Here is a 26865-nt window from a genome sequence, read left to right on the forward strand (position 1 = left end):
CTGGCGCTGGGTTACATGGGTAACGCTGATTGGCTGGCGGTCACCACACGGCAACATCGCGCGCTGTGATTGGCGGGGCCGTGGCCTCTCGCCGTGAGGGGGAATGGCGGGGATGGTTGAGGCGATGGCGGCGCCTTGGTGTTGCTGGCCCGGTTGTTAACGAGCCCTCACCGCCCGCGGGCTCTGGGAAGAACCGTCCTGTCCCGCCGCGCCTGTCTGGTCAGTCCTGCACCGGGCACTGCGGGTCCGCTCGGGTCCGTGCCCGCGGTACCCAAAGCGCTGCACCCTGAGGGCTCTGAGGCTTTCCGGGCGCTAATGGAACGTTTCTATTCTAGTGTCCCGCAGAGGGGATGCGGTAGCGCGGGTGAATGCAGCTGCTGCGGGGCCTTTGGAGGCGATGGAGCCGCTCCCAGAACTGTACTCCATCTTCCAGGGCGAGGTGCGCAGAGCGGGCGGCGCGGGCTGGGGGTGCCCGGTGTGTGTGTGTGTGTGTGTGTGTCTGTGTGTGTGTGTGTCTGTGTGTGTGTGTGTCTGTGTGTGTGTGTGTCTGTGTGTGTCTGTGTGTGTGTCTGTGTGTGTGTCTGTCTGTGTGTCTGTGTGTGTGTGTCTGTGTGTGTGTCTGTGTGTGTGTGTCTGTGTGTGTGTCTGTGTCTCTGTGTCTGCGTGTGTCTGTGTCTGTGTGTGTGTGTCTCTGTGTCTGTGTGTGTGTGTCTGTGTGTGTGTGTCTGTGTCTGTGTGTGTGTGTCTGTGTCTGTGTGTGTCTGTGTGTGTCTGTGTCTGTGTGTGTCTGTCTGTGTGTGTGTCTGTGTGTGCTCGGTTTGTGCCCTGGGTGTGCCCTGGATTTGCAGCTGGCCAGGGGGGATTCTGTTCCTCTGCCCCGCTCAGGTGATTCCCCACCTGCAGAGCTCAGAATTCCCACAGCAGCAGCACCTGGAGCTGCTGGAGAGAGCCCAGAGGAACCCAGGGAGCTGCTGCAGGGCTGGAGCCCCTCTGGAGCCAGGCTGGGAGAGCTGGGGGGACACCTGGAGAGGAGAAGCTCCAGGAGAGCTCAGAGCCCCTGGCAGGGCCTGGAGGGGCTCCAGGAGAGCTGCAGAGGGACTGGGGACAAGGCAGGGAGGGACAGGACACAGGGAATGGCTCCCACTGCCAGAGGGCAGGGCTGGCTGGGATCTTGGGCAGGAATTGTTCCCTGGCAGGGTGGGCAGGGCTGGGATGGAATTGCCAGAGCAGCTGTGGCTGCCCCTGGATCCCTGGCAGTGCCCAAGGCCAGGCTGGACACTGGGAGCAGCTGGGACAGTGGGAGTGTCCCTGGGGTGACATTGGGATGGGATTTAAGGTCCTTTCCAAGCCAAACCATTCCCTGATGCTCTGCTAGTCTCCATGGCAGGTTTGCTGTGCAGCTTTTCCTCTGTCAGCACAGAGCTTTGGGAAGGGCTTTCCTTCAGCTCTCCTGTGGATTTTCTCCCCAGGTTGCTGCAGTGACAGATTATGGGGCATTTATCAAAATCCCAGGCTGCAGGAAACAAGGTTTGTGTCTCTGAAGTTGTTTTATGTCCAAGGCAAGCAGCCACCTCAGAATTGAAGCCTTTTAACAAAAGCTCAGAAAATGAGTTTGTCCTCAATTAGGAATAAATTTGGAGTTCTTGGAAAGCATTTAGAGGATGATGAACTTTTGCATGATTACCAAAAAGACTCAGAGGGGTTTTTGGTAACTTCAGGATATCTTGGGGTGGTGTTTGATAAATCCAGGGTGTCTTGGAGTGGGTTTTTGGTAAACTCTGTTTATTTTTGGGTGGGTTTTTGGTAAATTCTGTTTATTTGCTAAATTCCGTCTGTTTTGGGGTGAGGTTTTGGTAATTCCAGGGTGTCTTGGGGTGGATTTTTGGTAAATTCTGGTTCTTTTGGGTGGGTTTTTGGTACCTTCAGAATATTGTAGTGGAGGTTTTGATGACTTTAGGATAATTTAGAGAATCATTTGAAGGCAGTGACAGAGCTGTAGAAATTCTGCAATTAGGGAGTTTGCTGATTTTCCTCCTTTTAATGGTCATTGTAAATGAGAGGGGAGGGAAAAAGACTCTCAAAGTGTTCCCAGATTTCTCTTCCCCTGCACAATCCTGTTGTCCACATATCAATCACCTAAATTAAAATCTAATTTGGGGGATTGTGACCTTTCTTAAGAGTTAAAAAATTGGAGCACCCTCCAAAATACATATTTTTATTCATAAGCATATTTATTAGCTGTACTTATTGTGTACATTTACAGCTTTATTAATGGTGTCTGCATTATAAACAATAATCAAAACTAGAAATTAAAAATTAGTTTGAAATGAAATAGATTTTTAATTTTTAACTTATTATTAACTAACTAATTTATTAAAAACACATTCTTCCACACCCCAAAGGATTATCAGCTCCAAACCACTTTGGAAACTGCAAATCTGAGGTTCAGTGGAGAATTGTCTCTATAAAAATGAAAAAAGAAATAAACACTGTTAATTTTGAAATTCCATTTCTTAATTGTGTAAATACACATTCTTCCCACACCCCAAGGGTTTATCTGCATGCACTTTAGAGCTGCTGTGCTTTGCTGGAAGGTAAATCTGAGGATTTTTCTGTCTCTTCTCTCCCACCCCCATGTCCAGGCCTTGTCCACAGGACTCACATGTCCTCCTGCCATGTGGACAAACCCTCTGAGATTGTTGATGTTGGGGACAAAGTCTGGGTGAAGCTCATTGGGAAAGAGGTAACCTCAATTATAATCAAATATCCTGTGTGTTAATTACCACCATGGTTGTTTACCCTGCCAATTCCATGTTTTCTAGATGAAGGATGACAAGTTGAAGCTCTCCCTCTCCATGAAGGTTGTTCACCAAGGCACAGGGAAAGATCTGGATCCCAACAATGTTTCCCTTGAGTGGGTAAATCTGAGCAGGGCAGAGGGGATGGCTCCCAGTGCCAGAGGGCAGGGCTGGCTGGGATCTTGGGCAGGAATTGTTCCCTGGCAGGGTGGGCAGGGCTGGGATGGAATTGCCAGAGCAGCTGTGGCTGCCCCTGGATCCCTGGCAGTGCCCAAGGGCAGGTCAGCTCTGCTCTTTGGTTTTAGAAAGTTTTACTTAGAGAATAACCTTTAAAAGCCTTGTGGTCAGATGTGTTTGTACCAAAATGAGGGATTAAAGAGGAGAATGGGTTGCAAATGGAGCTGCTCTTGTCCCCCCAGGCAGGATGAGAGGAAGAAACGAACCTTCAGGGACTACACGAGCCAGAAGATCACCCTGGAGGCTGTCCTGAACACAGTGTGCAAGAAATGTGGCTGCAAAGGTGGGTCTGGGCTGCTTCCTTATGGCTTTGTCCCAGCCAGGCAGTGCCTCTTGGTGTATCCATGTGTGTCTCATGGTTAGAATCCCAGAATGGTTGGGGTGGAATTGACCTTAAATCCCACCTGGTTCCAGTCCCCAGGGACACCTCCCACCATCCCAGGCTGCTCCAGCCCCAGTGTCCAGCCTGGCCTTGGGCACTTCAGGGATCCAGGGGCAGCCACAGCTGCTCTGGGCACACTGCTGACATGGTTACATGGGGTTTAGGGACTGAATTTTGGTTCCATCTTTGTCTTTTGGAGGAGGCATTTTTTTATCACTTGCTGCAAAAACAAATGGTTTAATTATAGTCCTTAAAAAAAAGAAAAAGTTAATTCCTTAATATCACACCCCTTTGGGTTACTGGTGAGGGGCCACTGGAGCCACAAAGATGATGAAGGGCTGGAGAAATGAGCAGAGACAGGGAGCTGGGACTGGTTGTTGTGAAGAAAACACTGAGAGGGAATCCTGTCAATGCACAGAAATAGCCCAGGGGGTGTCAGAGGATGGGGCCAGACCCTGCTCAGGGACAGGACAAGGAGTCATGGCCAGAAACTCAGACACAGTGAGCCCCACCTCACTGTGAGGAAGAACTTCTGTCCATGGGGAGAGCAGAGCTCTGGAGCAGGGAGGGAGTGGAGCCTGTCCCTCTGGAGCCATCCCAGCCCTGTGTCACCTGCTCCAGGTGATCTCCAGAGCCATCCCAGCCCTGTGTCACCTGCTCCAGGTGATCTCCAGAGCCATCCCACCCCTGTGTCACCTGCTCCAGGTGATCTCCAGAGCCATCCCAATGCTGTGTCACCTGTTCCAGGTGATCTCCAGAGCCATCCCAATCCTGTGTCACCTGTTCCAGGTGATCTCCAGAGCCATCCCAGCCCTGTGTCACCTGCTCAGGTGATCTCCAGAGCCATCCCACCCCTGTGTCACCTGTTCCAGGTGATCTCCAGAGCCATCCCACCCCTGTGTCACCTGCTGCAGGTGATCTCCAGAGCCATCCCACCCCAGCCATGCTGTCCCTCCTGCTGGCACAGTTCAGGACAGTCCCCTCCTGCACTCTATGGTTCCTGTGTCTCATACCTGAGATCTTTCTCTCATTTGGCTTTTTGAGAAGCAAACAAACCTTGCCCAGGTGAGCACTGTGAGCAGCCAGCAGTGGAATCCCCAGCTCAGCTGCTGGGACACTGGAGCTGTTCAAACCAAGTTTGAAATGCTGTCCTGCCTGCTTCAGCAGGGTGAAGATGGTTTTGTGGTGCCTTTCAGTAGATTTATTCAAGTTTCTGAGGTACAAAGTGGTTTTTTTTTGTGCAGGAGTTTTTGCTGTGCCCTACTTGTGTTATTTAGAGGAAATGGTTAATGGGGCTGTTCTGGAGGAGTTTAATGATGAGTGTGGGCTCTGTAGTATCCTTAAAATACTATTTTAAACAATTACTACTATTTAAAGAACTATTATATATAACCCAATATTTTAAAGAATCCCAAAACCCAGGATTATGCCTATTTCCAATCTGCTTTTTAATAATGGTGTCTCCTCCTGACAGCAGGTGCCATCTCTCCAAATTTCCACTGCAGCTCTTAGTAGGTCAACTTTGATATCTCCAGAGTAGAAAGGGTAGAACCAGAAGAGCTGAATTTCTCTCTCTTTGTGGCTTTAGCTCATTTTCCAGGTGCCAATCACACCAATTTACCTTTTCCCCACTCTTCTGGGCTGATTAAGCCCCTGCAGAGACAGATTTTGGGGACAAGAATATTTTATGTCTGTCTAACCCCTCCCCCCAGGATGACCTGGGTTGTGTTTGTTCCCTGTCCTGTTTAATCAGGGCATGTTCAACCAGTTGAAATTTCAGGATAAAAAATGTCCAGTGTAGATTGTCTTCTTGTAACTGTTAATCAAAAGAGCCTTGACAGCACTGCAAGTGTGTGAAATGCATTTCCTAAAAAAAGAACAAAAAAAAAAAAAAGGAAAAGGGGCTGAGTTATTCCTTCAAACACCTTTTTTTTTCCAGGTCATTTTGCCAAGGAGTGTTTCATGCAGCCTGGAGGAACCAAATACAGCCTCATTCCAGAGGAGGAGGAAGAGGAGGGAGCAGCAGCAGGACCTGAAGGGGATAAAAAGATCAGCCAGGTTGAGGAGTCTTCAAAGAAAAGGAAAAAGGTATGAGGTGGCCTGGAGAAGGAAATGGGGGTGGGGATTTGCTCTGTAGTTACAACTGAGTTACTCCAGCACTGGGTGAGTAGCCAGGTGTGGGCTGAGGAGGTGCCTCAGTTCTGGGCAGATTCTGCAGCAAAACAGGAATTTCCTCTGCAGATTTCTCACTAGTTCTTAGGTTTTCTCCTTTTATTGTCAAACTGCCTTCAAGCTGGTTTTGTGCTCCAGCACACAGGCCTCAGAAGGTGCTCTTAGAGTGAGAAAAAGATGATTATTGCTTTTGCTGGCCTTTGTGAGGCTCTGTAGGCATTGTTTCAGTGCCCTGAATTCCTGTATTCCTGCCAGTGACCTGCTTTCCTCCCTGCCCTCACCTTTCTTTGATCTGGACTCAGTGCCCTGCTGGCTCCAGGGGTATCCTGACCCTGCCAGAGCTGTGGGAATTGCCTTTATCTGCACACTCTGGGGAAAATCCCTGGCTGTGTTTGCACAGGGAGCATTCCCAGGCTCCAGAGCAATTTCTGTCCCTGTGAAAATGGCACCAGATCAGAGACATTCTCCAGGCAGTGTTTGACCTCTGGCTCAGAGCAGGATGGGATTAAATAAAACACAGGTGAGGTTTGAACCCAAACCAGGAGCTTTTGGTGGTCAGGTTTATTCACAGAATCCCACAGTGGTTTGGGTTGGAGGAGGGGACCTTAAATCCCACCCCTGCCATGGCAGGGACTCCTCACTGCCCCAGGCTGCCCCCAGCCCCAATGTCCAGCCTGGCCTGGGGCACATCCAGGGGTGTGGATTGTCCAGCCACAATCCAGTTCAAGACTTCAATAAATAAACTCTTCCATCAACCCCTTCACAGTCCCACTTTTAATTTCTCTTCCAAAGCCCTTTCTCTATTTTTTCCCCCCTCTTTCCAGCTCTGTGGCCTCTCTGCATCCCTGGAGAGTGGCAACAGGCAGAAAAGATTCAAGTTATTTAAATGTTTTGGGAGAAAATTACACAAAAGTGGACAAATAGCACAAATAACTTGTTATCCTGCCCCTGCCCATCCACCAGATGGGGATTCCCTGTGGAGTCTTGCCCTGCTGACACTACAGGAAATGTGGGTCACTGTCCTGAATTTGTTCCTGATTTTTTTTTGGGGGGTTGCTGGATTAATAGCTTTCCTTGAAATCTCCCTTGTTCTTTGATCTCCCTGCCTTCTCAGGGGTGACATCAAAAGTTTTCAGATGTTTTCCAGAGCTGGAATAATAAAACTTTGAGCTTTTTTGGAGGCAGGATGTGGGATCCTGGAGATGAATGGTTCCCTTGTAGTCTGCAGTGCCTGCTGTGATCTTGTCTGGGAGCCACCATGTGCTTGCCTGGGGCTCTGGGGGTTTACAGCACGTGGAAATAGCTCCATGGCTCAGGGACAATCTCCTTGCTGCCCTGTCCCCTCCCATGTGTGTGACACCAGAGTGGGGCTGGGGTTTTTCAATGAGAGGAGGGAGCTGCCAGCTCCCAAGGGATTCCATCTCCACTGAGTGTCAGAGCAATAAAATTAGTCTTTGTGGTTATTCAGCATCAGCATTTTATGCTTTCCTGGATCTGATATTTCCTTGCAGCTTCTGGAGTTTTTTTCCTCTTCCCAAGGATTCCTCTCTGGAGACACTCCAGGATCCTCACCCCTTTTTTTTCTCACCTTGCCTCCCCAGTGTTCCCAGCTCTGGTTATCCCTGCTGCCTGAGCCCCTCAGTGTTCACAGGCTGGAGCTGGTTCAGGTCTCTGCGTGGGAGTGGCACTGGTGTGACAGTGACACATCCTTGGGTGGCAGCACTGAGCCCTGTCCTGTCTCCTGATCCCTAGAAAATGGGTGATGAGGGAGAAGGGGAGAGGCTGGAGCATCCTGAGGGAGCTGGGAGGGCTCAGCTGGAGCAAAGGAGGCTCAGGGGGAACCTCGTGGCTCTGCAAACTCCCTGACAGGAGGGGACAGCCTGGGGGTGCTGCCAGGGAATGAGGGATGGGATGAGAGCAAACAGCCTCAGGTTGTGCTGAGGGAAGTTTAGGTTGGATATTTGGGGAAAATCCTTCACAGAAAGGGTTGATAAAACTGTCCTGGCAGTGGTGGAGTCCCCACCCCTCATAAACCGGGTGCAGGGGCCCTGGCTGGACTGGCTGATCCTGGAGGGCTCTTGCAGCCCCCACAGTTCCCCAGTCCCATGGTGCTGTGGCAGGGAGGAGCCTGCAGCTGCCTGGGCCAGCTGGGCAGCCCAGCCCCTGTGTCCCTGCTCCTGCTGGGTCAGGGGGTGAAGGGGCTCCTGTGGGAACAGCAGTGTCCCTGCTGGGATTGTGTGGGAGGCAGCAGGCTGGGAATGGCTGAGCCCTGCTGATCCTCCTGCCTTTGTCTTCCAAGAAAAAACCTGCAGTGCTGACCCAGGGAAAACCCCTTGCATTGAAATTCTCCATGTCTGTCCCACCTGCTGCTCACACAACCTCAGATTTGGGGGTTTAGCTCCATTTCAAAGTTCCTTATGAGCTTTATTCCCATGGAACAGCTCATCCCTGAGCTGGGTTTGGATGGCCTTTGGGATTGGGGCTTTTTTATGACTTTGCTGCTCTTTTCCCCACCTTGTGGAAGATTTCCAGATTTTCCTGCAGATCTTCATGTGAAAACCACACCTAGTGTGTTTGCTGTGTGACCTGTGGCTCATCCAGCCTTGGTCCATCCTCAGTTTTACTGGTTTTACTGGTTCTTCCATGGCATTAAGAGGGCACAGCCCTCTTCATTAAGACACATTGTCTTAATCCAATTTTTTCTAAATGTGGCTGTCTTTATTTACTGGCTCTAGGCTGGGTTCTTCTCCTCAGCTTCATTCTGACTGCTCCTCCAACAAAGGAGGAGCAAAAACAACAAAGGATGCAAAAAACACCTTTAGATTGATGTAATGAATCTTGTTTGGAATGAAATTGGATGGTGGAATGAGGATAAAAATTAAGATTAAGAAGCCTAGAAGGATTCCTGGCACAGCCCTGGGGGTGCAGACAGACTTTAGATATCCATTTGAGTTTTTCACAAGGACAAGACACAAAGTCTTGGAATGGGATCATAACTCCTCAAAATGGTTTGGTGAGAAATATTTCAACTTCTTGGAGAGTTCTGGGCACTCCCCTCTTATCTCAACCCCAAATACCTCGAGGAGGAATGAGCTGTTGTAACTCTGAGAGCACAGCCTGGAGCAGTTTCCTCACAAAGGGCTGGAGGGGCCCCTCTTGGAGGAGTTTTTGGAGCAGCAGGGAAGGAATTCCATGAAAAGCAGCACTCAGGCTCCAGCCCAGCCTGCTGCTGGCTGGCTGCTCCATCAGGGGCTTGGGGAGGGATTTTGGAGCACTTCTGTTGGGTTCTGGTGTGATAATTGCATAGGTGGAGCAGGATGTGCAAGGAACCGTGAAGTGCAGCTCTGTGTGCTGTGAGCCCTCTGCACTGAGAGGGCCAAATCCTCTCCAAACATTCCCCCAAAATGAAGTGTTTGGAGTGCTGGGTGTGCCCAGAGCTGGCCTGAGCCCCATCCAGCAGCTGGCAGGTCAGGGCTGTACCTGCAGGCTCAAACCTGGCTTTGCTGGGCAGTCCCTGAGCTGGAACAGCCCCTGCACAGAGTTCCTGCTGACCAGAGCAGTGCTGACCCCCCAGGGGAGCTGGGCTGGGGGAGCTGTGCTTGGGGCAGGAGCTGTGCTTGGGGCAGGAGCTGTGCTCTGGGGCAGGCTGTGCTCTGGGGCAGGAGCTGTGCTTGGGGCAGGAGCTGTGCTTGGGGCAGGAGCTGTGCTTGGGGCAGGAGCTGTGCTCAGGGGCAGGAGCTGTGCTCAGGGCAGGCTGTGCTCTGGGGCAGGAGCTGTGCTCTGGGGCAGGAGCTGTGCTCTGGGGCAGGAGCTGTGCTCTGGGGCAGGCTGTGCTCTGGGGCAGGAGCTGTGCTCAGGGGCAGGAGCTGTGCTCTGGGGCAGGAGCTGTGCTCAGGGCAGGCTGTGCTCTGGAGCAGGAGCTGTGCTCTGGGGCAGGCTGTGCTCTGGGGCAGGAGCTGTGCTTGGGGCAGGCTGTGCTCTGGGGCAGGCTGTGCTCTGGGGCAGGCTGTGCTCTGGAGCAGGAGCTGTGCTTGGGGCAGGCTGTGCTGTGGGGCAGGAGCTGTGCTCTGAGGCAGGAGCTGTGCTTGGGGCAGGAGCTGTGCTTGGGGCAGGAGCTGTGCTCTGGGGCAGGAGCTGTGCTCTGGGGCAGGAGCTGTGCTTGGGGCAGGAGCTGTGCTCAGGGGCAGGAGCTGTGCTCAGGGGCAGGAGCTGTGCTCAGGGCAGGAGCTGTGCTCTGGGGCAGGAGCTGTGCTCTGGGGCAGGAGCTGTGCTCAGGGGCAGGAGCTGTGCTTGGGGCAGGAGCTGTGCTCTGGGGCAGGAGCTGTGCTTGGGGCAGGAGCTGTGCTCTGGGGGGCAGGAGCTGTGCTCTGGGGCAGGAGCTGTGCTCTGGGGGGCAGGAGCTGTGCTCTGGGGCAGGCTGTGCTCTGGGGCAGGAGCTGTGCTTGGGGCAGGCTGTGCTCTGGGGCAGGAGCTGTGCTCTGGAGCAGGCTGTGCTCAGGGGCAGGAGCTGTGCTCAGGGGCAGGAGCTGTGCTCAGGGGCAGGAGCTGTGCTCTGGGGCAGGAGCTGTGCTCTGGGGCAGGCTGTGCTCAGGGGCAGGCTGTGCTCTGGGGCAGGAGCTGTGCTCTGGGGCAGGAGCTGTGCTCAGGGGCAGGCTGTGCTCTGGGGCAGGAGCTGTGCTCTGGGGCAGGAGCTGTGCTCTGGGGCAGGAGCTGTGCTTGGGGCAGGCTGTGCTCTGGGGCAGGAGCTGTGCTCTGGGGCAGGAGCTGTGCTCTGGGGCAGGAGCTGTGCTCAGGGGCAGGAGCTGTGCTCAGGGGCAGGAGCTGTGCTCTGGGGCAGGATGCTGGGCTGAGGAGAGCTGTGCTCAGGGGCAGGCTGTGCTCTGGGGCAGGAGCTGTGCTGTGGGGCAGGAGCTGTGCTGTGGGGCAGGAGCTGTGCTGTGGGGCAGGAGCTGTGCTTGGGGCAGGAGCTGTGCTTGGGGCAGGAGCTGTGCTCTGGGGCAGGAGCTGTGCTCTGGGGCAGGCTGTGCTCTGGGGCAGGATGCTGCTCATGCAGGAAGATTTTGCAGCAGCTCTGCCTCCTGCTATTGAAAATCATAAAATCCTGCAATATGTTGGGTTGGAAGGACCTTAAATCCCATCCAGTGCCACCCCTGCCATGGGCAGGGACACTTCCACTGTCCCAGGCTGCTCCAAAGCCCTTCCAGGGCTGGAGCAGCCACATTTTTTCCTCAGCTCTTTGTGTTTCCTGCTGCACCTCCAGCCCAGGCTGTGCTGGTTTGATGTGCTGCCTGCACTTCTGCACTGAACAATCAGAGGATCATGGAATATCCAGGGTTGGAAAAGACACAAGGATCACTTGGTTCAGCTCCTGGCCCTGCACAGGACACCCCAAGAACACCACTATGTGCCAGAAAAGGAGTTTGCCTCTCTTGGAGTGATCTTGGCTGTTAGAAGCCCCCAAAAAGTGGAGAGTGAGGGTTTGTTGATTTTTTTCCAGCCAGCACAATGCCCACTTGTGCTTTTATGTCCCTTGATCCATCCCCAGGAGTGTGTGTGACATCCTGTCCTGCCTTCAGCCCTCACATCCTGAGAAAGTTTCCCAAGCTCTGCAATGAAACTGTTGGTTGTGAAGGTCTTGTCAAACTTTCTCACCATGTGCATGGGCTGGAAAAGCTTGAGAAAATTCTCCTTGCTGCATCCCCTTCTCTGGAGGATTTAACTCCTTCCCATCCTCTCAGGATTGGGAGGATTTACTTCTGCCTTTCTTCTGTGGGTCAGGGACTTTGTGGTGAATCTGTTGTTGCCCCACAGGAACACAGACTCAATTTTGGGTGACATTATTTGCTGTTATGGAGCTAAAATGTGCCAAGGGTCTGGTGGATGTGGAGTGACTCCATCCTCTGCTCCCTTCTCTGGAATGCCAGAGGAGTCTGCTGGATGCTCAGCTCTGAGTGTTGTCTTTGCTCTTCCAGCTCCCTAAAAGAATTGTTCAGTTTGGTTAAAATTAAGCTGCCAGCTCCTTTTCCCCCAGCTGACAGCCTGGGCTTGGTGCTTGGACACCCACTCCAGTTTGGGCACAGCTGCCTGAAAGCTGGGTTAGTCAGAGCCCTGGGCTGAGCTTGCTGGGCCACATTCCTCACTGGAGCTGTCCAAGCCTGTCCCAGGGCTTTGGTCACCTCAGTGGCCATCTCTGTTCCCTGAAACCCTCCTTGGCTTCTTCCCTTGTGTCCTCAAATAGGGCAAAAATTCCTGTTCAGCCCCTCTGGAGCCAGGCTGGGAGAGCTGGGGGGACACCTGGAGAGGAGAAGCTCCAGGAGAGCTCAGAGCCCCTGGCAGGGCCTGGAGGGGCTCCAGGAGAGCTGCAGAGGGACTGGGGACAAGGCAGGGAGGGACAGGACACAGGGAATGGCTCCCAGTGCCAGAGGGCAGGGCTGGCTGGGATCTTGGGCAGGAATTGTTCCCTGGCAGGGTGGGCAGGGCTGGGATGGAATTGCCAGAGCAGCTGTGGCTGCCCCTGGATCCCTGGCAGTGCCCAAGGCCAGGCTGGACACTGGGAGCAGCTGGGACAGTGGGAGTGTCCCTGTCATGGCAGGGGTGGCTCTGGGTGCTTGTTCAGGTCTCCTCCAGCCCAAAGCCCTCAGAGCCCTTTGCCAGGAAGGTCTCTCAGGCACTGATGTGGCCGTGGATGAAGTTGGTGGATCCTGGTGCTGCAGCTTTGCATTAACCATGTGCACAGTTATTTTAGAGGCTCATTCACCTGCTTCCCTTGGCTCCCCAGAGCCCAGGGGAGGAACAGCTGGGTTTTTGCAGGGTTTTGCAGGATGGGGTTTGCCAGGCCCTTGGCAGCTGCTGGCAGCACTCCTGCTCCCTGCTGGAAGGGGATGCAGCAGCACAGGCTCAATCAGATCCTGTCCCCTGTGTTCTGATTAAACATCCCCAAATTGCCATCCTGCATCATTAACCAGTGCAGATCTGCCTTGGGGTGATCCCAGTGCCCCCCAGGGCTGATCTCAGGGTAATCCCTGTCTGCTGCTTCATCACATGCCTCAAATTGGAGGGTTTAGATCCATTTCAAAGTTCCTTACAGGCTTTATTCCAGACCAGCTGTTCTTGTGCTGCAGCCCAGGGACAGAGCTGGAGCTTTTGTTTCAGGGTTTGCAGAAGCACAGCATGGGGGGCTCTGAGGGGGGAGAGAGCAGGAGGGGAGGGTGGAAGAGAAGTTTGGGAACAGGAGAATGTGCAAGGAAAACTGAGAGGCAGGAGAGGGAGTGAAGAAATAAGCAGGAGGGGGTGCAATGGAAATTGGGGAGCAGGATAGGGTGCAGAGGAGATTGGAGGGCAGGAGGGGATACAGAGTAAATTGGTGAGCAGGAAGGAGAGCAGAGGAAACTGAGGAGCAGGAAGGGGTTCAGTGGGAAGTTGGGGAGCAGGAGGGGGAACAGAGGAAGTTGGGAAATGGGAGGGGATGGTGAAATCTTAGGGAGGTTGTGCAAAGAACCATGTCTTGCAGGAGGGCACTGAGCTCACCCTGCTGCAGGAGGCTCCCCTGGGCTCTCCTGGAGCAGGGAGTGTTTGGATGCTCCAGTGCTCCCATCCTGGCAGGCTGGGGGCTGGGGCTGCAGGGATGCTGCTCATGGCTGGCTTACAAACCCATTTCTTAGGCAAAACTTTATCTTTCCAACTTGTATTAATGAAGAACCATGAAATAGTGGAGTGAGAGCAAGAATTTCCATGATTAACCAATGTCTTCCAGCCTTGGATTTCCCTCTGCTCTGATCTCATGCTGTGTGCCCTGCCCCTGCAGCTGAGGGTGGCAGTGCCCTGCTGGGCCCTTTCCATGCAGGAGCAGCCCAGAAAGGCACCAGGGAGAGCAATCCCACATTGCCAGGCTTCCCTGTGTTTTCCTAGGAGAAGAAGAAGAAGAAGAAGCACAAGGCCAAGCAGTCCTCAGAGTCAGACTCAGACAGCTCAGCCTCAGACAGTGATGGAGCTCAGCCCTCCAGCAAGAGGCACAAGCACTCGGGGAAAGCCAGCAGGGCTCCCAAGAAGAAGAAGAAGAAGAAGCACAAGAAGTAGCCTTGGATGAGCAGGGCAGGCTGGGCTGCTGCCAGGGCTGCTCCTGGTGCAGCCAGCAGGGATCACACCTCCTGCTCCAGGGACAAGGAGTTCTCCAGTAACACGGTGTGTGTTACAGGTGTTGACCTTGCTGTGAGCTGTCCTTGTCACCCTGGGCACAGGCTGCCCCTTTGTGCCACAGCTGCTGCCAGCACAGGCTCATGACACCCTGCAGGTGCCCTGCTGTCCCCACCTCGTGTCCTGCTGGAGCTGCTGCCAGCTCCTGGGACAGCTGGGGACAGCAGCCCTGTGCTGGGTTGGGGTGGCACAGGCAGGCCCACAGCCTGCTGGGGACAGGGTTTGGTGTTACTGGTGGGACCAGAAGCCCCTGGCACAGCTCTGGGCTGCAAACCTGCCCAGCTCCCTTGGTCTCTGCAAACACTGGGAGTGGAGGAGCAAGGAGCAAATGGGGGAGTGGAGATACTGGGAGTAAACACGAACCATGGAGTGTTTGCTACCTTGGAAAGGGATGGAAAATAAATCTGCCCTCTCCAGCTGTACTTTGTACTGGCTCCTTTCTTCTGTACCCTCCACACTTCATCTTGGGTGGGGGAAGAGCAGCACTGGCTGGAGGAGATGGGAAAGGGTTTTTTTTGGGAAGTTCTGGCTGCTTCCTGAGGTTCCCTGGGCTGGGAAGGGGTTTGTGGTGAGGTAAGGCATAGGAGAAGCTTCTGAAAGGAGCATAAATCTTGTAACTGGAGCTGAAGGTCAGGGGAAGGGTTGGCAGGGGAGTGTGCCAGGAGCAGCTCGGCCCTGCTGGGGCAGGTGTGAATGGGGGAAGCTGCTGCAGTCTGGGGGTCTGGGGATGTTCTTCATGGTGCCACAACCTTCCTGGAGATGTGGCCAGCAGGGAATGTCCCAGGGGGCACAGGCACAGCCCTTAGTGAGTGATTCCAGCTCTAGTGACTTCCAGCTCTCCTGTGAAGTCACTCTCGGGTGACACAAAGATAAAGAACAGGAGCCTCATGCAGCATTCCACAGAGAGCAAAGCCTTTATTACAGGAGGGTTCTTCACTCTGTGAAGGGTGCAGAGCAACACCTCCAACTGGCAAAAAAATGATTTATATGGGAAAGGCAGGGGAGGGGTAGAGCAAGAGGGCAGAGAATCTTGAGAGCCCAGAACCACAACAAGAGAAGGAGACCAACAGGGGACAGGCTGTTAATGTGAAGGAACAGCACGATGGGGGGTAGCTCTCTCCTCACCATAGCTGCAATGGGACTCCTTCAGGAGCTCTGGCTCTGGGGGGTTTAGATGCTTTTGGCCCTCGGCCTGGCTCCTCCGGGGGAGCACAGGCTAATTGCGCTCCGGCTCTGCAGGGAGCTGGGGGTTGGCAGCTGTTGGCATCGCCAGCAGGAGGAGCTGGGAGTGCTGATCCATCCTCCCTTCATCCATTTCCTTCCCTGTGCTTCCCGGCCCCGCTCCTCACGGCTGCACTCCCCTTTGGGGCCCTTCCCTTCCCCAGTCCCCACACCGAAGCTCGGCGCCTTTATCCCGGGTGAGCCTGCGCTCCTGCTGGGGCCGCGGGGCTCCCTCCTGCCCTGTGGACCGGCCGCGCTGCGAGGGGCATTCCCGGAGCCCGAGGGCTGCGGGGCTGAACATTCCCGGGAGGTCTCATTCCGGGAGAGCGCGTTTGGAACCAAAACTGATCCCCACAGCGTGGAGAGGCTGAGATGGGCTGCTGGCATCACCGGCCATTAACCCATCCCTGCCACCCCCGGGGGTGCCAAAACCGCCTTTTCCCCAGTAAACCGAGCACAGAGCTGTAACAACACCTTTTTTATTTTTCCATGTGACTTTTCCCGCTATCAATTACAAAAGAACCCAACAACAAAGCACGAAAGCACCACCCAAGCCCCTGGAGCCGCAGCAGGCGCCGGGCGGGGCGGGGGCGGCCCCGGCGGGGCAGCGGCTCCGAGCCCACGGGAGGCCGTGCCTGGCACGGGGCCAGCGGTGGGGACCATGTGGCACCGGGTGACAGGCAGGGGACACGGGACAGCCTCTATGTCGCCTTCTCGTAGGTGCGGGTGGAGACGACGTTGCCCATGGTGAGAGTCTGGGGGCAGAGGGGTGGGGGAGTTAGTGCTGAGCTCTTCCCACTTCAAACCATTTCCGAGGTAGGGATCTCAGAATTAAAGCCATTTCCGAGGTGGGGATCTCAGAATAAAGCCATTTCTGAGGTGGGGATCTCAGAATAAAGCCATTTTCTTACCAGAACTAATTTCCCATCCTTCAGTTCCCGGACCAGCGATGTTTCCTTCCCATCCCACTTCTGCACGTGGACGAGTTTGCCTCCATCCAGTGTGACCACGGACTGCAGGGAGGGATTGAGACCCACAGTTACCTTCCTGCCCGTCTTTCTGGGCTCTGGGGGGTTTATGGCTCAGAGGGGACCCTCGGGACCAGCCTAGGGGTGCCACTGTGGGGATGCCCACCTGGGCTTGCTCAGCCCAGCCTGGATCCTGCGCTGGGTCACAGCCTCGGCTGTCCCCGTGTGACCCCGGAGTGCCACCGGCACGGTCACCCTGCCCTCCGTGCCCCGGGAGCGCCGCTCGGGGCCGCGTTCCGCTCCGGGGCACCGGGACCTGTTCCGGCCGCGCTGCCACCGCGGGGACCAGAGAGGCGGGGCCGGGACCGGGGCTCGGAACCGGAGCTGCGCTGCCCCGCAGGGCCCGGAGAGGGTTTTTGGAGCGGCCGGTGCCGCAAACACGCCTGTGCTCGCCGCGCTGCTGTTTGCACAGCGCTGCTGCTGACTCAGCCCCGAGAGCCCGGCCCGTGCCAAGGTTACCGTGACAGCGCCGGCCACAGGACGGGGCTGTGCCAGGAAAAGCACTGGCACCTCCCGCCTGTCCCCATCCTGCCCCCACCCAGCCCCTCCAGAACCGGGGGCTGCCCCCATGGCTTGGGTCTGTCCAGAGCTCAGGTGTGCCCCAGCACCTGGTCCCCACAAGGCTCGGGGTGCTCCCTCAGATCCCAATTCTCCATAGCTGAGTCCCCCATTGCTCAGCTGCTCAACTCCAAAAGTTTGGGTATTTGCAGGGTTTGGGTGCCCCACTGCCCCGGAACCCACAGCCAGAGGGCAGGGATAGATGGAATATTGGGGTGGGTGGGCAGGCCCTGGCACAGGGTGCCCAGAGTAGCTGTGGCTGCCCCTGGGTCCCTGGAATGTCCAAGGTCAGGCTGGACAAGGCTTGGAACAGCTTGGGACAGTGGAAGGTGTCCCTGCCAGGTGATTTAGATGATCTTTAGGGTCCCTTCCAACCCAAACCATCCCATGCTATCCTGGGTACCCCACAGCTCCCCATGGCTGAGCCCCCCTGCCCCAGGCAGCTGTCCTGGCCCCGCTGACCCATCATGTGCCCTCTGGCCCCCGGCCTAGGGCTACCCCAAGGGCACGTCCTGGGCTGTGGCAGCAGCTCCGGGCCGGTCACACGTTCCTGCTGCTTGAACAGCTTCCAGCAGCTGGGGCGGGAGGGAGCTCACACTCAGCCCCTTTCCCCCGCACTTCGAGCCCAGCCCTCTGTGCTTCCTGCGCTGGGGCCAGCAAAGGGGTTTGTGCCCAAAGAGCCGCCAGGTCCCTCCTGAGGTGCCCCCCGGGCTGGGTGTGGGCACAGAGCTGCCAGCTGCTCCTGCATGGAGCGTTCAGTGGGGCACGGGAGCGGCATGAAATCTAGGAAAAGTCAGGAGATGGGCCACTCCTTCAAGGGAAAATGTTCCTGCAGGGTGGGAGAGGCTGCGAAAGTCACTGCTCTCTCTCAGGTGGTTTTTTTCTCGCTGTTACAGGGAGGAGCAGCCTGGTCTGGGAAGTTTGCGCTCCCCAGGGTCCCGCAGCTCTGGACGAGCCTTGGAGAGGCACTGGCCAGCTGGGATTGTCCCGGTGCTCCATCCCTGCAGCGCTGCCGGCTGGGGAGGCAGGCACGGAGGGGGCTCAAGGCAGGGGTGTGGTGCAGGGACACTTCCCACCACCCCAGCACGGGCTCCTCTTGAGCAAGCTGGCACTCGCCTCTTGCACAACCTTCCCGGCAGCTCCGTCCTGCTCCCGGGGGAGCCCCGCCGCCAAACCGACCCGGGGGAGGGGGCTGCTCGGACGGGACCGGGCAGGAGGTGTTCCCTTTGCACAGGCAGCCGGGATGGAGCCCTGGAGCTGATGGAGCGATCCCCCGGAGCCTTTCGGGGTGCCGCGGGGTGGGGCAGGGTTTGGGGCTCACCTTGACGTGCCTGTCATCCGCCGTGGTCTCGTCGAACTCCTCGCCCAGCTTGAAGGTGATCTCGGTGTTCTTGAAGGTGCTCTGGGTCTTCACGGTGACCTTGTCGCCGTCCAGTTCGATGATGGTGGTGGGCTTGGTGAAGCCGGCCACCTGCCGCGTGGCGAAGCCCACGCCTGGGGGCCGAGGGGTGAGGGGTGTGGAGGGGCACGATGCAGCCCCCCACCCCCGGCATCACCCCCGAGCTCTTCCTCCCCGTGGTGGTGGAGAGTGAACCCCAAAGCTGCTGCCCGCTCACGGTCCTGGGGGGCTCTGTGCGCCCCGGGGCAGGAGCAGAGAAGGGAGGGACGGGGAATGCTGTCCTTGCTGAGGGACGGATCCGGGACCAGCACCCACCGGCCCCTCAGCGGGGTGAGGGGGGGACTGGTGTCTGTCCCCCTTCCCCGCACTGCTCTGGGCTGGGGGGCTCCCCCTGACCATGCCGGGCTGGCAGATGCGGGCTCGGGGGCTGGGGAAGGCTGGGGGGGGGTCCTGAGCGACCCCAGGACGGGCATCCCATCCTTCCACCCTCTGCCAAAGGCTGTCCCCGAGGGGGGGCACGGGAAGGACGAGACCCCTCACCCAGCCTGAGACATCCTCATCCAGCCCAACCCCACGTGCACAAAACCCCAGAGCGCCCCTGAACCACCCACCGAGGCAGCAGCGACCCCCATCCCCCCTCACCGCCTGCAGCCCCCACAGGCAGACCGCCATGGGGGGGGCGGGGGTTCACCACGCAAACTGGGGGAGGGGGCGTAGGAAAAAAAAAAAAAAAAAAAAAAAAAAAAAGGGTGATGTGACTCCAAGCCCGCTCTCAGCCGCGCCCACTCACCCAAAGCCTTCATGTACTCATCGAAATTGGCGGTGTCCACCAACTTCCAGGTGCCCACGAAGGCGTCGACCATGGTGAGGGGGCGCGGGGGGGCTGCAGACGCGCGGGGCTCCGGCCGTGTGCGAGCGTGGCACCGCCTGCAGCTGCTCCGGCCCCGCAGCCGCCTTAAATAATGTCCTCATCACATGATTGGAAAGAGCACAACGCGCTCCAGAAATACTCCCCGGCAGCGCTGCCAGCGGCCACCCCGGGCCGGCCACCGCCCCCCGCCCCCGGGGCGACCGCCGGGCCGGGCTGGGGACACGGGAGGGGCGCTGGTGACCTGAGCTGTGCCCGGCTCTGCGGGCACGGCGGGAGGGGCACGGGGGGTTGTGCCCAGCCCAGGTGGTGCCGTGGGTGCGTGGGGAGGGGCAGGGGCTCCCCCGGGCACGGCGGGGCACGGGGACAGCGACAGTGATGATGCCCTGCAGGGACACGAGTGAGGACAGGGGAGCTGAGCTGGGGAAACTGAGGCACGGGGAGCAGGGACCACCGGGGGTGTGTGGGAATACATGTGGGGGCTCCGGGAGAGTGTGGGGACATGTGTGACACCCCCGCAGTGCCAGGTGTCTCTGCGGACGCCTGAGCCGGTCCCTGCTCGGTGTGCCTGTGAGTGTGGGCACGCGTGACCCTGTCCCCTCCCTGTGTGCGTGGGGACACACGCGTGTGCCACCAGTGATGCTTTGGGTGCTGGGGACAAGGCACGGCGCTGGGGGACCCACAGCGGGTCCCCCCATCTCCCCCTGGGAGACCAGGCCCCTTCCCAGCGTGGGTGGGGTCACCCGGCCGTGGGAATCGGTGTCCCCCGGACCCCAGGGGACGGTGCCCACTCCTGTCCCCATCCCTGGGCCGTGGAGGGACCCTGCTGGGGGCTCAGGTGCCCCTGAGGCCCGCGGCTGCAGCGTGTCCCCTTGTCTTGGGGACTTCGGGGTCAAAGGCACCAGGGCTGTGACCGGTGACACTTTCTCCTGTCTCTGTCTCCTGTGTGACATCGCAGACACCCAAAAATAGCCGGAGCTCGTGTTCAGCTTCCTCCTCCTGACACTGCCATCGAGCAGGACCCCTCACCTCGTGCCCTGGGGGCACAGGACCCGTCCCCCTGGGATGGGTGTCCCCTGCCCTGCACCTGCTCGCCAAGGTCACAAGGACAATTTATTCCCCAGACAGACAGAGCCCCCTTGGCTCACGGGGACACAGAGGACAAGGACTGTCCTCTGTCCCCTCACCTGGGTGGTGGCAGTGTCCCAAACCTGCACAGCCCTGTCCCCTTGGGTGCTCCCTCTACAACGGGACTGCGAGATGGGGGCATGGACAGGAACAGCTTCCCTGGCACAGGGGACAGGGGCACCCTGATACAGGGACACCCTGATACAGGCACACCTCACTGACAGGGACACCCTGATAGAGTGACACCCACTGGCGCAGGGACACCCGGGCACAGGGACACCCACTGGCACAGGGACACCCGGGCACAGGGACACCCTGATACAGGGACACCCAATGACAGGGACACTGGGGTACAGTGACACCCTCACTGACAGGGACACCCGGGCACAGGGGCACCCGGGCACAGGGACACTGGGGCACAGGGATACCCTCAATGACAGGGACACTGGGGCACAGGGACACCCTGATACAGGCACACCTCACTGACAGGGACACCCTGATACAGTGACACCCACTGGCATAGGGACACTGGGGCACGGGGACACCCCCATTGTCATAGGGACACCCACTGACAGGGACACTGGGGCAGAGGGACACCCGGGCACAGGGACACCCACTGGCAGGGACACTGGGGCACAGGAACGCTTGGGCACAGGGACACCCACTGTCATAGGGAACCCTGGCATAGGGACACCAGGACACAGGGACACCCACACAGCTGCACTTGCACACTGACCCACAGGAGCACCCATGAACCTGGGATACACACACACACACACAGACAGACGTACACACACAGACACACACAGACACAGACAGACAGACACACACACACACAGACACACACACAGACACACACAGACACACACACACACAGACACAGACACACACACAGACACACACACAGACACACAGACACACACAGACACACAGACACACACACAGACACACACACACAGAAAGACACACACACACAGACACACACACACAGACACACAAAGACACACAGACACAGACACACACAGACACACACAGACACACACACAGACAGACACACAGACACACACAGACACACAGACACACAAAGACACACAGACACACGGACACACACAGACACACACACAGACACACACACACAGACAGACACACACACACAGACACACAGACACACACACAGACACACACACAGACACAGACACACACACAGACACACACACACACACAGACACACACACAGACACACACAGACACACACACAGACACACACACACACAGACACACACACAGACACACAAAGACACACACACACACAGACACACAAAGACACACAGACACACACACAGACACACACAGACACACACACACACAGACACACACAGACACACACAGACACACAGGCACACACAGACACACACAGACACACAGACACACAGACACACACACAGACACACACAGACACACACAGACACACACAGGCACACACAGACACACACAGACACACAGACACACAGAAACACAGACACAGACACACACAGACACACACAGACACACACACAGAAACACAGACACACACAGACACACAGACACACACAGAGAAATACACACACACACACACACACACAGACACACGGACACAAACACAGACACACACACAGACACACAGACACACAGATACACAGACACACAGACACACAGACACACAAGAACACATAGACACACACACACACGGACACACGGACACAGACACACGGACACAGACGGACACACAGATACACACATACACAGAGACGAACACATAGACACACACATAGACACACACATGGACACACACATGGACACACACACACACACACACACACATAGACACACAGAGGACACCCGGACACAAACACAGACACACACACACAGACACACAGACACACAGACACACACGAACACGTAGACACACACACACGGACACACACAAATACACACAGACACACAGACAAACACATGGACACACACATAGACACACACACGGACACACACACAGACACAAACACATGGACACACACACACAGAGATACACACAGACACACAGACAAACACATAGACACACACATAGACACACACACGGACACACACACAGACACAAACACACACACACATAGACACACAGACACACACACAGACACAAACACACATACACACACAGAAACACAGGTGCACACACGTATGGACACACAGACACACACAGACACATGTGTCCATACCCTTGATTGCCCGTGTAAAGGAGTGTCCATGACCATGGATGTGCACACACACTGTTACCCACACAGATACCACTGCACCTGTGCACATACACAGACACAAACACACAGGGATGCACACACAGGGATGCACACACATGGATACACACACATGGATATACACACACACATGGATGCCCACACATGGATGCACATACACATGGATATACACACACACATGGATGCACACATATCGATATACACACACACATGGATGCCCACACATGGATGCACATACACATGGATATACACACACACAGGGATACATACATGGATATACAAACACACGGATATACAGACAGATGGGTGAACAGACATGAATACACACACACACATGGATAAACACACATGGATGCGCACACACACATGGATAAACACACATGGATATACACACACACACACACACACATGGATGCACACACACACACACTTGGGTACACACACACATACGGATGCACACACACATATGGATAAACACACACACACATGGTTGCACACACATGGATGAACACACACACGCATGCACTGATAAGGATGCTCGTGCACATGGGTGCCCATGGATGCCCACACACATGGATGTGCACACACATGGGACCCTGTGCCCATAAATGCCCATTTAAACGAGTGCCCATGATCACACAGATGCCCACCCACAGTGACTGCAGGCTGTGTGGGTGCCCGTGACCCTACACATGGCTGTACACACACAGGAGAGCCCATCCCAATGAACGCCCATGCCAATGGGTGCCCGCACTCAGGGATGCCCATGCACATGTGTCCCCTCGCCACCAGTGCCCGTGTGAGTGTGTGCCCATGCCCACAGAAGCCCATGCACACGGATACCCACACACACGGATGCCCTGCACGTGTCCACTCACACCCAACCCTCCCATCCAGGACTGGCCTCCACGCCGAGGGATGGACACAGTGCTCGGGAGCCCGATGGTGGCTGGGACACCGTGGGGTGCTGAGACAGGGACTGCTGGCCCCGCCTGTGGCCCCGCACTGCTCTCCGGTGGTCAGGGAGGACCTGGGCTGCAGGATTCGTTTTGCTTTGTCCCATAGCTGACCATGCGGGATGGGATGGATGGAGGGATGGGGTGGGTCCAGCTCCACGTCCAGCCACCCTCGCTCCGGCCAGCGACCCGCAGAGCCGGCGCCGAGTCCTCCTCCCTCAGCCCCTCAACTCCCGGGCAGGAGGGTCCCATCCCGCCCTCTGGCAGACGCAGAGGATGTGGGGAGCACGGCCGCAGCCGTGAAAGCCCCACACCCGTGTCTCCCGCATCCCCAAACGCCGCAGGACCCGGCTGACCCCTCCCGGGGCTGAGGGAGGGGATCCAGCGTGGGGACAATGGGTGACCTGGCTCGGGGGGCTGGGGGTGCTCCAAACAGCATCGCCCTGCTCCCCATATCCCAAACTCACCAGCAGCCCCCATCCCCAGGAGCGGGGATCACGCTGGGGTGCTCTGCTCCTCAGTGGGATCCCTCAGAGACGTGCTGGCAACCCGGAGGCTCTGCTTAAGGGCTGGGGAAATCTCGGGCTGTGTTTCCCATCTCACCCCCACAAAACTTGGGAATGGCTCCTGAGTCACCCAGAAGAAAGACCAGGAGACGAGGTGGTACCCAAAAACATCACAGTGAACACCACACTCAGCAAGAAACACCCGTGGCTGCTCCTGCGGCCAGAAGGGCCCCCCCGGGACCCCCCGCGCTCGGCTTCCGCCAAATGCCCCAGAAGAAAAAATATTCCTCCCCCCGGGAGGCAAAAACATCCCCCCCCCCGAGTCCTGGCCCAGGGCGTGGGTGGGAATCAACCCCTTGTCACAGCAGGTCCCCTCCATGTCCCGCCACGTCCCCGCCACGCGCTGCTGCCCCATGGCCGGGGGACGCTCCAGGGTCTCGCTGCGGCAGCACCGAGGAAATCCCAGCGGACTCGGGCTGTGCCAGGAAAGCCGGGCTGCTGCTCCACAGCCTCCTCCTTCCTCCGCCGGTCACAAATGTCCCCCCCCCGGGCGGGGTTAGGACGTGTCCTTCAGCTCGGGGCTGGGGGGGCTGCGGAGGGGGCACCTCCGCTGAGGGCGACTGCATGTCCTGGGCGCTGCCTGCAGGAGAGACCGGGGAGAGGTGATGGGGTGGGATCAGAGCGCGGAATCACCGAATCACCGAGGCTGGGAAAGAGCTCCAGGAGCATCGAGTCCAACCTGTGCCCGATGGCCACCTTGTCACCAGCCCAGGGACCAGGAATTCCTTGGACACCTCCAGGGATGGGCACTTCAAACCCCCCTGGGAATTTCCAATGCCAGAACACCTTCTCCATGGAGAAATTTTCCACAATATCCAACCTGGATCTCCCCTGGCTGTTCCCTCTCCTCCTGTCCCTGTCCCTGTCCCCAGAGCCCGACCCCCCCGGCTGTCCCCTCCTGTCAGGGAGTTGTGCAGAGCCACAAGGGCCCCTGAGCCTCCTTTGCTCCAGGCTGAGCCCCTTCCCAGCTCCCTCAGCCTCTCCTGGGGCTCAGACCCTTCCCAGCTCCCTCAGCCTCTCCTGGGGCTCAGACCATTCCCAGCTCCCTCAGCCTCTCCTGGAACTCAGATCCCTCCCAGCTCCATTCCCTGCCTGGACATGCTCCAGCCCCTCAGTGTCCTGATCCCTAAGCACGGGATGAACATGGGAACCCCTGTCCCCGCTCCCCCCTCCTCCTGGTCACCCACCTGCGCTCAGGGACATCTCGGCCAGTTTGAGGGGCAGGTCCGCGGGGCTGACGCCGGCGGGCGAGCCCAGGATGTCGGGCAGGGCATTGCGCCGGCCCGTCCTGCCGGAGGATGCGAAGTCCAGCACGGGTTCCACCTCGGTCATGCTAACCCTGCCGAGAGATGTCCCCTCTGTCACCACCGGAGGGACCCGGCTGTGCTCCGGGCTGGGTGCTCCCCCCTGCACCCCCTCTGCCCCCCGAGGAGCAAATGCAGGGCCACCCTGCCCCTGGGACTCGCCACCATCTCCCCAGCACCTTTGGGTGCTCTGATCCCCCCACTCACTGCAGCGTGCAGGGAGGGGTTCCCTGGGGTCCCAGCAGCACCCCCACCCCAGGCAGCCTTACCGGGCACCCTCCAGCCTGGCCTGGCACCGTGCCTGCCCCGTGCCCAGGGTGGGACACACGGGGGACAGCGATCAGCCCCGGCTTGGGCCCCTCCGGCTGCCGACCTGGGGGAGGCAGAGCAGGGGTCACCAGTGGGGCAAAAGGAGCAGGGAACGAGTCTGGGGGGGGGGAGGGACAACAGGGAACAACATGGGAACACCCAGAGAACCCCCACAGTGAGGGGCTTGCTCTGAGCCTCGTCCATGGAGGGATGGGGAATGGCTGGATGATGGTATGGATGGATGATGGATGGATGGATGGATGGCGGTATGGATGGATGGATGGTATGGAGGTGGATGGATGGATGGATGGATGTGGATTGGCTGGATGAATTGATGGATGGATGGATTGATGGATGGATGGATGATGAGGATGGATGATGGATTGGATGGATTGATGGATGGAGATGGATGGATGGATGATGGATGAATGGATGGATGGATGGAGGATGGATGATGGATGGTGATGATTGGATGGATGGATGATGATGGATGGATGGATGGATGATGGATGGATGGATGAGATGGTATGGTATGGATGGTATGGATGGATGATGGATTGGATGATGGATGGATGGATGGATGGAGGATGGATGGATGGATGATGGATGGATGGGTGGATGATGGATGGATGGATGATGGGTGGATGGATGATGGATGGTGGATGGATGGATGGATGGATGGATGGATGGATGGATGATGGATGGATGGATGAGGGATGGATGGATGGATGGATGGATGGATGGATGGATGGATGGATGGATGGATGATGGATGGATGGATGATGGATGGATGATGGATGGATGGATGATGGATGGATGGATGGGTGGATGATGGATGGATGGATGATGGATGATGGATGGATGATGGATGGATGGATGGATGGTTGGATGGATGATGGATGATGGATGGATGATGGATGGATGATGGATGATGGATGATGATGGATGATGATGATGGATGGATGGATGATGGATGGATGATGGATGGATGGATGATGGATGGATGGATGATGGATGGATGATGGATGGATGGATGGATGGATGGATGGATGGATGGATGGATGGATGGATGGATGGATGATGGATGGATGGATGATGGATGATGGATGGATGATGGATGGATGGATGATGGATGGATGATGGATGGATGGATGGATGATGGATGGATGGATGGATGATGGATGGATGGATGGATGGATGGATGGATGGATGGATGATGGATGGATGGATGGAGGATGGATGGATGGATGGAGGGTGGATGATGGATGGATGGGTGGATGATGGATGGATGGATGATGGATGATGGATGGATGATGGATGGATGGATGGATGGCTGGATGGATGGATGGATGGATGATGGATGGATGGATGAGGGATGGATGGATGGATGGATGGATGGATGGATGAGGGATGGATGGATGATGGATGGATGATGGATGGATGATGGATGGATGGATG

The 26865-nt window shown here is 56.8% G+C and overlaps 3 protein-coding genes across 3 annotated transcripts; 1 reads left to right on the forward strand and 2 right to left on the reverse strand.

Annotated features, from left to right (window-relative positions):
- Positions 1-112: 112 nt before the first annotated feature.
- On the forward strand, positions 113-13694 carry ZCCHC17 (zinc finger CCHC-type containing 17). The gene is made up of 8 exons (XM_079325839.1): positions 113-219; positions 336-439; positions 1470-1527; positions 2643-2743; positions 2823-2914; positions 3218-3318; positions 5357-5505; positions 13498-13694. The coding sequence occupies exons 2-8, from the start codon at positions 398-400 to the stop codon at positions 13663-13665; spliced, it is 711 nt and encodes a 236-aa protein (XP_079181965.1). The 5' UTR covers positions 113-219; positions 336-397; the 3' UTR covers positions 13666-13694.
- A 1772-nt stretch (positions 13695-15466) lies between these two features.
- FABP3 (fatty acid binding protein 3) lies at positions 15467-18940 on the reverse strand. Its single transcript, XM_079325558.1, has 4 exons — positions 18779-18940; positions 17911-18083; positions 15915-16016; positions 15467-15758 (listed from the first exon to the last, which is right to left on the reverse strand). The coding sequence occupies exons 1-4, from the start codon at positions 18849-18851 to the stop codon at positions 15705-15707; spliced, it is 402 nt and encodes a 133-aa protein (XP_079181684.1). The 5' UTR covers positions 18852-18940; the 3' UTR covers positions 15467-15704.
- Positions 18941-24161: 5221 nt separating this feature from the next.
- Positions 24162-25421, reverse strand: LOC306811812 (cAMP-dependent protein kinase inhibitor beta-like). The gene is given in 4 exon segments (XM_079325843.1): positions 24162-24329; positions 24331-24374; positions 24982-25133; positions 25368-25421. Coding segments are annotated over 3 exon segments (228 nt in total). The 5' UTR covers positions 25127-25133; positions 25368-25421; the 3' UTR covers positions 24162-24290.
- Between the last annotated feature and the right edge of the window lie 1444 nt (positions 25422-26865).

Source organism: Erithacus rubecula (assembly GCF_903797595.1).
Source record: "Erithacus rubecula genome assembly, chromosome: 23".
NCBI lineage: Eukaryota > Metazoa > Chordata > Aves > Passeriformes > Muscicapidae > Erithacus > Erithacus rubecula.